The 11555-nt window shown below is 41.3% G+C and overlaps 1 protein-coding gene across 1 annotated transcript in view; it reads right to left on the bottom strand.

Moving 5' to 3' along the window:
• Positions 1 to 7617: 7617 nt before the first annotated feature.
• Trappc6b (trafficking protein particle complex subunit 6B) overlaps positions 7618 to 11555 on the bottom strand; it is a 17600-nt gene continuing 13662 nt past the window's right edge. The window contains exons 5-6 of the mRNA XM_075947768.1: positions 9618 to 9711; positions 7618 to 8859 (exon numbers count right to left, since the gene is read on the bottom strand). Of these exons, the coding sequence (XP_075803883.1) occupies positions 8828 to 8859; positions 9618 to 9711 (126 nt within the window). The 3' untranslated portion in view covers positions 7618 to 8827. The remainder of the gene's footprint in view (positions 8860 to 9617; positions 9712 to 11555) is intronic.

The raw sequence follows: 11555 nt of genomic DNA, 5'->3' as shown, positions 1-11555 counted from the left end.
TTTTGACTACTCAAATTTTGTTTGACTCTTGAACAAAATAAAAGACTGGGTGTCCTTATAATTAGAATTCATACAGATGAAATGGCAAATATGTTCATAGTCAACAAAACTAACTAAATGTTCAGGTTTAAACTCAGTCATTTAATTGTACCACCAGATCTTTCTAGCAGATCATTTTCAGTAGTGTCCTAATGATGGTACGAACTTGTAGTCCCAGCATTTGGAGGTCTAAGCCAATTTAGGCTACATAATAAGACTCTACCTCAAAAAAACAAGGGAGTAGAGATGGATGATGAGCGGTTAGGAGCGCTTGCTGCTCTTGCAGAGGACGTACGTTCAGTTCCCAGAACCTGCATAGCAGCTGCCAACCATCTGTGCCGTCAGTTTCATAGCATCTTGTGATAGACCAGCTCAGACAGGACAGGGTCTCAGGAACAGGTGGGTGAGGAGTCAGCAAATGAAAAACAGACCCAAGACTCAAAGGAATTGCATCTGAATGCATCTTTACTAGGCATGAGACTCATCCTTATACAGAAAAAAATTGCTTAACAGCATGTATTATTTTTTCATGTGATACAGATTATTAGAATAATTATATCAGATACATGAGAATAGAATTTCATCAGACAGATGTCCCTGGGGTGAGTCTGCAGTTGGTCATGCTATACATGGCTTGGCATTAGTTTCGATATAAATCTTTTTTTTTTTTTTTGGTTTTTCAAGACAGGGTTTCTCTGTGGTTTTGGAGCCTGTCCTGGAACTAGCTCTTGTAGACCAGGCTGGTCGATATAAATCTTTATCTAGGTCATGAGTTTATGGCATTTTGAGCTAAGGGCAAGTGGTTGTGGTTAACAGTCACACGGTGTACAGTCTTTTTATATTTCTGTCATCTATGCAGAACTTCTTTTCTTCTCCTCCATATTTCTAACTCCTCAAACCTTCCCCAAAACCAATCTCAAGAAGTTACAGGCAGTTATCTCTCTCTTCTTATCCCATCTTTGCTGATTCTGTCTTAATTGCTTAATTAAGTTTGTCTTTTGTTCTTTATTTACTCAGCACCAGATTAAACTTGGAAACCTTTTTGCTTTAAATGTTAACCCATCTTTCTCCATTAGCATCATGTACTCCTATATATGGCAGTGTTTCGTCAGTAGACTCTGGAAACTTAAACATACTATCTTCCCTTCCAGAAGAAACCAGACTGCGTTCCTTAGGACATAAGCAGGTAATGCCAAAGGTGCAAGGGCTCCGATGCAGGAAGCACAGTACACACACGCCTTCTCTGCAGGCACTCTTCCTTGAAGTTTGTGCTACAGCCTACGTGAGAGATCATACAGACTCCGCAGGAGGTGGCATGTCAGGATCTTATATCGTGGTCTGCCCTCCAGGTGCTGGGCATGCATACTGGGTTACATAAAGGCAAAACACTTCTATACATTAAAAATAAACAAATCTAAACAATAAAGTCTAAAAACAAGAACATGCACCACAGCTGGACCTAAAGCTTCACATTGTGGGACTGGAGAGACGGCTCAGCCACTAAGCGCACTGGCTGCTCTTAGAGAGGTCCTGAGTTCAGTTCTCAACAACCACATGGTGGCTCACAATGATAGATAGTATGTATAGTACAATCTGATGCCCTTCTCACATAAAGGTGTACATGCAGATAGAGCACTCATATACATAAATAAGGAAGGATGCACTGGGAACTGATGATACGATACAGATGAAGTGTCAGTTATGGTTTGTTTGTTTTAGTTTCTATAGCCAGTAGCATAAAGTTATATATACTACTTACAGTAAAATTCCTGAGTAGGTAACATTTACAAAGCAGTTTTCCTTATGGAGTGGATTAAGAGATAATAAACTATTACCTTAATGCAATTCCATCTCCACTAGCAAGCTAAAGGATTGTTATTGCTAAGATAGGATGTTACTCCATAGTTCAGCCTGACCTGGAAGTTACTCTGTAGCCCAACATGGTCTCAAGTTTGTTAATCCATGCCTCAGTTTCCCAAATACTATAACAGTTATGAGCCACCATACCTGATTTGGCTTGAGGATTGTGAACAAAAGTGAGAAACCATTTTATAATGATTTAATTTGGTGTAGGGATATTTTGGGTGCTGGAGACAATTAGAAGTAAACATTTTGAACCATAAGACCTTTGCACAGTAACCCCACGGGTGTTTTCAGGACTCTAGAACTGTCCGCACCCTTCATCCAGCTCCTGACTTCTCATAACAGAAGTACAGTTATTGTGGAGGTAATTAATATCCACTGTGGTGGTCTGAAGAAGGTGGTCCCCATAGGCTCCTATAGTTGAATGCTTAGGGTGTGGCATTAGGAGGTGTGACTCTGTTGAAGGAAGTGTGTCACTGAGAGTTTCAAAAGCCCAAACCAGTCCCAGTGTCTCTTCCTGCTGCCTGCCCATTCCTCTCGGCTCCTACTTCAGCACCAAGACACACACAAAATGTAAAGGCTGGCCGGGCGGTGGTGGCACAGGCCTTTAATCCCAGCACTCGGGAGGCAGAGGCAGGCGGATCTCTGAGTTCGAGGCCAGCCTGGTCTACAAGAGCTAGTTCCAGACAGGAACCAAAGCTACAGAGAAACCCTGTCTCGAAAAAAAAAAAAAAAGTAAAGGCTGGGTGTCAAAAGCCTTGGAGAACGACTTCACAATTTATTTGTAACTTTTATGCCTGGAGCATTGATGTTAACTGTTCGTATGTATACTTCTATATATAGTGCAGTATTTTGTGACAATATGGGGGGGTGTTTTTTTGTTCTTTTTTTAAGATTTATTTATTATATATTCAGTGTTCTACCTCCATATTTGCCTGCATGCCAGAAGAGGGCACCAGATCTCATTATAGATGGCTGTGAGCGATCGATCATGTGGTTGCTGGAAATTGAATTCAGGACCTCTGGGAGAGCAGCTAGTGTTCTTAACCTCTGGGCCATCTCTGCAGCCTGACAATTTTTTATTATACTTTTACTGTGTGTGTGTGTGTGAGAGAGAGAGAGAGACAGAGAGAGATTTGGGCTTTTGAAGATAGGATTTCCCTGTGTTCCCTTAGCCAGTACAACTAACCTCTTGTCACCTTGACACACAAATATCACTATTAGCCACAACCTTCCCTTTCTTGTTCATCCCCAAGATCACACAGTAAATCGTAATGTAGATATATGATTACAAGATATCTGATGCGACATCAAAGTGATCATGACCCACAGATTGAGAACTACTAATATAAAGTACTTTACAAATTTTAAAGTCCCACAGTCTTCTTACAAATTCACTTAGAAAGTTTAGTCTCTTTAAAAAAATAATTCAAAAAAAAAACCAAAGTCGACAACTGTGGACTATAAAATCAAAAAGGCAATTCAAGGGAAGAACCAGGGCATAGTCACAATATGAAACCAAACTCCAACTGTGTGAGTAACTCAGTGTCCGATGCCTAGGATCCACTCACAAACTTCTGGGCTCCTCCAAAAGGCCTGGGTCACTTCTCGGGCTCCACCCACTGTAGCCTACACAGACTGTCTCCTAAGCTCAGGCCAGCTCCATTCCACTGCTGCTGCAGTTCTTGACGGCTGTCCCATGGTACTGGCATCTCCAAAATGCTGAGATCTGGTTTTTTGAGACAGTTTCTCTGTAACATCCTTGGCTCCTTGGCTGTCCCAGAACTCACTTTGTAGACCAGGTTGGCTTCAAATTCACAGATTCACCTGCCTCTGCCTCTTGAATGCTGGTATTAAAGGTGTGCGCCCCAGGTTTTGATCCAACGCAATGTGCTGGCTTGGTGGGAGCCTAGCCAGTTTGGATGTTCACCTTCCTAGATATGGACGGAGCGGGGAGGACCTAGGATTTACCACAGGGCAGGGAACCCTGACTGCTCTTTGGACTGGAGAGGGAGGGGGAGAAAAGTGGGGGGAAGGGGAGAGGGGTGGGAGGAGGGGGAGAAGAATGGGAGGAGGGGGAGGGAAATGGGAGGCTGGGAGGAGGTGGAAATTTGTTTTTTTTTTCTTTCTTTTCTTTATTCTCCTTTTATCAATAAAAAAATACATTAAAAAAAAAAAGGTGTGCGCCCCAACACCCAGCTATGAATGAAGTACAATCTTGACCACCTCTGGAACACGGCTTTTATGTGCTGACTTATCAAACACTTCCCAGATTTCACTTCAATGATGCCGGCCTCTTCTTAATCACTGCTAACTTCTCAGCTCCAGCTGACCAGCATCAAGTATCCCAGCAAAGCAAGGGTTTCACTTTAGTGGTTCTGGTATCTTGTAATCATAACCATTCTTCAGCCCCAGATAACCAGAACCACAGATTCTTAATTTAAAATATGCAGTGGTCTCGAAGTGCAACTTCCCAGAAAGACTTGGAATAACTCTCAAACTTCTCTGGAACTTCATAAGCCAGGCCTCCCTCCAATGTCTGCATTTCTCTCAATAAAATACTTATCTTCCAAGCTCCCACAGAACATTCGCCAAGCTTTGAACACTCAGTGGCTTTTCTATCCCGAGAGTTCCAAAGTTCTTTCACAATTCTCCCAAATGTGAGGTCTGTCACAGCAATACCCTACTCCTGGTACCAATCTCTGTCTTAATTAAGGTTACTATTGCTAGAAACACCATGACCACAAGCAACTTAGAGAGGAAAGGATTTATTTGACTTGTGCTTCCATATCACAGTTCATCATCAAAGGAAATCAGTGTAGGAACTCAAGCAGGGAGGGAACACAGAGGCAGGAGCTAATGCAGAGGCCATGGAGGAATGCTGCTTATTCCCTAGATCAGAGTGCTTTTTTTTGTTTTGTTTTTTTTTGAGATAGGGTTTCTCTGTGTAACAGCCCCAGAACTAGCTTTGTAGACCAGGCTGGCTCGAACTCAGAGATCCTCCTGCCTCTGCCTCTCAAGTGCTGGGATTAAAGGCATGTGCCACCACCGCCCGGCTCTTCAGAGTGCTTTCTTACAGAACCTAGAATCACCAGCCCAGGGATGTCCCCACCTATAGTCACTAATTAAGAAAATGCCTTATGGGCCCCTCTGCTTACAGCCCATTCTTATGGTGGCATTTTCCCAAATGCAGGTCCTTCCTTTCAGATGAGTATAGTTTGTGAAGTTGACATAAAACTAGCCAGCAAGATATGTAACCAATACTGGACTCAAATTTGTAGCCTTTTCCAACTTCAGCATCCTGAATGTTTGGATTATAGGCATGCAACATCATACCAAGCATCCAAACCTATTTTTATTATGCTCTGCTTTTAATCTTTTGAAATAGTATCTCATGTGCATATCACAAGCTGGCCTAAAACTTATGTAAAGAGAATGAGCTTGAATTCCTGATCCTCCTGAGTGCTGGAATTACAGACGTGTGCCTCCATACCTGAATTATATTAGGTTTTTTTTTTTAAGATTTATTTATTTATTATGTACACAGTGTTCAGGCTCCATGAATGCCTGCAGGCCAGAAGAGGGCACCATATCTCATTACAGATGGCTGTGAGCCACCATGTGGTTGCTGGGAATTGAACTCAGGACCTCTGGAGCAGTCAGTGCCCTTAACCTCTGAGCCATCTCTCCAGCCCGGGTTTGTTGTTTTTGAAGCAAATTTTTAATAACTCTGCCCAGGCAGATTAATGATCTTATGTCTCAACCCTCTGAGTGTTAGGATTACAGGCATGTACCAATAATTATTTTTAAGGTTCCAGGCTGAGGCTAAGCAATGTATGGTAGAATCATCACCTGGTACATGAAACTAAGTGAGGCTTAAGGTGCCATGGAGACCCAGAGATGTTGGAGATGCCAAGACCATAAGATATCAACAAAGGAAAGCTGTGGACATGGAGAACTGCTGGCCCAAGAGAAGTTAGAACATGTTGCCATCTACCCAAGTTCTTTGGAGTGGTCATGATTCCTTAGATGGGAAATGTGTAAGTGGAGGATATGGTGTTTGCCCTGCTAGGTTTTGGTCTTGCTCAGGTCTGTCTTTTCTGGATTTGCCCCCATTCCTCCCTTTTGGAATAGGAAGATTTATTCTGCCATTCGTTATATGTTGCAAATATGTAACTCATGTTTTATGAGGTTGCCTTGACTTTGGACTATGGGACAATTATGAGAATACTAAGGATTATGGGCATTTGCAAAAATTAATTAAACATATATTGTATTATAGGATGAAAAGAATTTTATGATTTAAAGTAATTGTCAGGTTTTCAAGTGGACAAGGATTGGAGATTTTGACAATCTTCATTGTCAGTATGACTGGATTTAGAATCTTAATGAAAACAGTGACTGGCTTATTTCATTTAACATATATTTGCAAAGTTCATCCATGTTGAAGTATGGCAGAAACTCCTTTACTTTTTCTTTTAAAGTCTCATGTAGAACAAACGGGCTAGTTTCAAACCCCACAAAGACTACAGTTGGTGTCTACAGTGTTCTGGTGAATGGCTTTGAACTCTTGATTCTGCTGCATTTAGCTACCAAGCTCTGGGATGCTGTGCCCCATCATGTCCAGTGTGTGGTGCTGGGGTGACACCCAGCTTCATGCATACGAGACGAATACTCTACCAACTCTGCTATATCCATAGTTCCAGAAATTTTCTTAAAGGCTGTTAATATTTAGTATGTATATACCATATGTTGTATGTTTTATTCTTTTAACTTTTTGAGGGACCCACCACCCAATTCCCAAATAATAACACATGGATCTTATTCTGCATTATGAATGCCTGGCCTTAGCTTGGCTTGTTTCTTGCCAGCTGTTCTTGACCTACATTAACCCCTCTAGACTTTTACCTAACTTCTGTATATCTTACTTTTCTTCTTACTCCGTGACTTGCTGTGTGGCTGGCCCCTGATGGCCTTCACTCATTGCTGCTTGTTCTCCCTCCTCCCAGATTTCTCCTTCTATTTATCCTCTCTGCCTGGCAGCCCCGCCTATCCTTGCTCCTGCCTCACTATTCACCATTCTTCTCTTTATTAGACCATCAGTGTTTTAGACAGGTACAGTAACACAGCTTCACAGAGTTAAACAAATGCAGCATAAACAAAAGTCACACACCTGAAAATACTATTTCCCAACCACCATATTTTCCTTCTGTCTCCATTCCTGCATACTTACTATTTCCCCTTCTTGGCTATTGTGAGAATGTCGTCAACCTGGCAGTGATCACTCCAGGGTCCTTCATTTCAGTTATTTTGGATAAATACCATTTATCCCAGCAGCAGGGGAGTTACTGCAAAGGACTTCCCGAGACCGTCCATAGACGATGCCAGCAGGATGTCAGTGAAGCATCCAGAGTGACTAGTCAATTGCCCTTGTTACATGAACCTGCACACAGAAGGGCAGTATCGTATCATACCTGGGGGAATACCAAGATGTTCTATCAGGCCGGGCGGTGGTGGCGCACGCCTTTAATCCCAGCACTCGGGAGGCAGAGGCAGGAGGATCTTTGTGAGTTCGAGACCAGCCTGGTCTACAAGAGCTAGTTCCAGGACAGGCTCCAAAACCACAGAGAAACCCTGCCTCAAAAAAAAACCAAAAAAAAAAAAAAAAAACAAGATGTTCCATCTATTATATCCACAATGGTATAGATTACGGAGTTTCTTGTTTCTTTTTTGTTTTGTTTTGTTTTTCGAGACAGGGTTTCTCTGTGGCTTTGGAGCCTGTCCTGGAACTAGCTCTTGTAGACCAGGCTGGTCTGGAACTCAGAGATATGCCTGCCTCTGCCTCCTAAGTGCTGAAGTTAAAGGCGTGCGCCACCACCGCCGGCAAAAAAAAAAATGTAGTTCATACTGGCCTCGAACTTGTGATCCTCCTGCCTCAGCCTCCTTCAGCAAATTCTACCGGCATGCACCACCACAACCAGTGAGTCTACTTTTGCATAATCACTGGAGTCTCAAGTATTTTATATTGATCCACACAAGTTGATTCCTGAGTGTATTTTTAGTCTAATGATCCGGTTTCACTCTTTTGCATATGGTTATTACTTTCCTAGCATTTGTAGAAGAGATGAGCTGGTTGGATTTTTTTGTCAACTTGATATCAAGCACTAAGTTATGGGATCAACCTAAGTTTCACCAACAGAACAGATAGGAAAATTGATACACACACATAAAAACTAAAATGAAATATTTTTAAAGGGATAATGTGAGCAGGAGTAAGTATAAAAATTACTTCCAACATACCTAATATTCTCTACTGCTACAGTTACCAAGCTAATCTACATTTCACTTCGATTAATCGGTGGAGGGCTCATGACTGAAATCTATTAAAGTAAAATTAAGTCTTCAAACAATTTAGACAGTAACATATGTATTTATATATACATATAAACATACAATGTATAAATGAAATCCTTATATAGGCATACAAATTCTCGACAGAAATAAATTATAAACATACAATAAAAATTAAGCTTAATTTAGCATAGTGGTTTCTTTTTTTAAATAACTAAAACACATTTATACTTTAACAAATTTTGGTCATTTGAATAGAAACTATTCTGATTGGTACATATTTTTCTATACAGCAATTCAACACACCCTGAGTTTCACTTCTCAATCTATGGTTAAATACATATAACACTACGAAATAAAGATGTTTAAAATAAAGAGCTGTACATCTTGGTGTCGTGTTCACTGACATTAGTCAAACAGTTCAGCTAGTTTACATCATGGTGAAAGGACCTTATTGATAGCCTTCGATGGGTGAGGTAAGCCCTCTGCTCCAGCACAGACCGCCAACAGTGAGCAGAGATCAGCACTTGCAACACTTTGCACAGGAGCAGCCTCTCTCGCGTTTCACTGCACTCTACAGCTTCTGTATCATCACCTGGAATTTGCCTGAAGAACAGAACAGAAAACAGGCATATTCATTTCCATTCAGGAAGTAGTTTCACTCAAAGAACTTGCTGTGTCAAAGGTCTTTTCATGCTCCTTAAGGTAGCCAATAAAGTCTATCCCATTGGACAGTTGTCTGTCCTTCCTACATCCTGGGTGTCCCCCCCCCGACCCCGTGTGTGTGTGTGTGTGTTTCTGAGACAAGGAGGTCTCATTATGTAGCCCTGGATTCGAGTTCACATGTAGACCAGACCAGGCAAGCTTCGAACTCACAGATACTGCCTGCCTCTGCTTCCTCAGTGCTAGGGTTAAAGGCGTGAGTCACCATGCCTAGCAATTCTGAGTATTTCATTACTAATTTGTCAGTTGATAAAAAAGAAATCCAGTTGGGCAGTGGTGGTACACGCCTTTAATACCAACACTTGGGAGACAGAGACAGGAGGATATCTTTGAGTTCAAGGCAGCCTGGTACACAGACAGAGTTCCAGGATAGGTCCCAAAGTTACACAGAGAAACCCTGTACTGGGGGGGGGGGGGGAGGAAAAAGAAATAAAAAGGAAAAGAAAAGAAATATATTGAAACTCAATTAAATTTTGTTTTTGGTTAGTCCTTGAGTGAAAAGATATTACATATTACCAAAATAAATGTGAAATAAATGATACTAAAATGAAAGTTTCAGAATTTTTAGTTTCTTCTACATTTAAAAGAAACAGACCTGGAAAAAAAATGATGTAAAACATATGTAAGATGAACAAACTTACAGGCAGGCATTGAAGATACTTCAGCTGTTACAATACTTTTTATTCCCAAGTTTGATAAGCCACCTCTGATTAAGCCACATGTAAATGCTAGATACTAAAAAAAGGAAAACATACAAAAAATATTAAGGATTTACTAAAACAATAAGGTATCGGTAAACAGGGAATTGATTTAAGCTGTGGCGTCAATACATCATTGCTGTATTTAAACAGGAGAATGAGAGAAGGGGAGGACAAGGAAGTGAGAGCAAGAAGAAAAGGCAGAGGTAATCAAGAATGAAGCTGTGAAGCTGGCCTTTAATCCAGAAGCAGGCTGACCTCTGAGTTCAAGGCCACACAACCTCTAACTAGAAAGAAAGAAACAGCGCAGACATTGTAAAAAGGCAGTTGGAGGAAAGCTAACTGTACTAAAGCACATGGGCAAATGACTAAGCTTAACCAACCGGGGGCTGCAGAACAAGGCTCGGAATCTAGTGTAACCACAGAACAGCAACAGGTTAAGTTTAGGTCAAGAAACAATAGCGTTGGCCTGTGAGTGTTCTCCATGCTGTGCACAGGGATCCAGCTAGACGCTTAGTGCAGCTAGTCACTTTAGCCTCCTTAATTTCTATCTTCTTGGCCTGCCTATCAATACTGCTGACTAAGCAAAATCTCTGTGCTGCTTTTTCCTTTTTCCTCTTTGAGACCGGGTCTCAAGTAGTCAGTCAGGCCTCAAACTTCCTACTCCAGCTTCCGTCTCCCCAAATACTGGGATTACAAGCATGTGCTATCGCATCCAGCTTCCTACAACCAAACATCTCATCTTGTTTAAGACTTAAAGCATAGATAGCTATGAAGCTTGTCTGTAATCCTAGAACTCAAGCGCCTCAGGCAGGTGGATCACTACAAGTTGGAGACTAGCCTGGGCTTTGTAATAGGAGCTCTTAACTCAGCAGACATCAATTCAGTACCCCAGCAAGAAAAATCTTTAACTTATTCTTCACACCTGAAGAAAGTAAGGTGCCCCAAAGTTAAGTGGAAACTAAAAATAGTAAAATGTGAATAAAAAGAGCAATGATGTGTATGTGTGTGTGTATGTATGTATGTATATTAACCATAAAAATGCTTGAAGCCTAACTTCATATGGTTCTAGCTCTGTGATTTCTACATCATTACTACACCGTATTTGCAATCTATTTCAGCTATAGGAGGGAAAATTTTATAAACAAAGAGAGGGCACTATAACCCTTGTGACAGAAGGCAGAAGGAGGACATGAGAAGACTTAGGAGGTCAGCACAAACAAGGCAGACAAGGGGAGGGCGGTAGGCAAGGAGGACCTATAAGAACAAAGCATACATGAAAGAAAAATCATGAAATCTTTGCATGATTTATCTTTGTATGGTAATTTGTAAAACTTAATAGAAAATTGAAGAATGGGGGCTGGAGAGATGGTTCAGTGGTTAAGAGCACTGGCTGCTCTTGCAAAGGTCCTGAGTTCAATTCCCAACAACCACATGGTGGCTCACAACCCTCTGTAATGAGATCTTGCGCCCTCCTCTGGTATGCAGGCATACATGGAGGCAGAATGTTGTATACATAATAAATAAATAAATCTTTAAAAAAAAGAAAAGAAAAGAAAATTGAAGAATGAACAAATATTTACAGATAAGTAGCAAATTATACTTGCTTAGACACTTTAATTATCGCACAGGAACGCTCACATTAAAATTTGTTATTCTGAGCCGGGCGATGGTGGCGCACGCCTTTAATCCTAGCACTCTGGAGGCAGAGGCAGGCGGATCTCTGTGAGTTCGAGACCAGCCTGGTCTACAGAGCTAGTTCAGGACAGGCTCCAAAGCCACAGAGAAACCCTGTCTCGAAAAACCAAAAAAAATAAAATAAAATAAAAAAATAAAATTTGTTATTCTGTCAGGCACAGTGACATAGGCCTTTAATATCAG

Source organism: Microtus pennsylvanicus, chromosome 14 (genome assembly GCF_037038515.1).
Source record: "Microtus pennsylvanicus isolate mMicPen1 chromosome 14, mMicPen1.hap1, whole genome shotgun sequence".
Classification (NCBI taxonomy): Eukaryota; Metazoa; Chordata; class Mammalia; order Rodentia; family Cricetidae; genus Microtus; species Microtus pennsylvanicus.
This window is presented reverse-complemented; position numbering and strand designations above follow the sequence as displayed.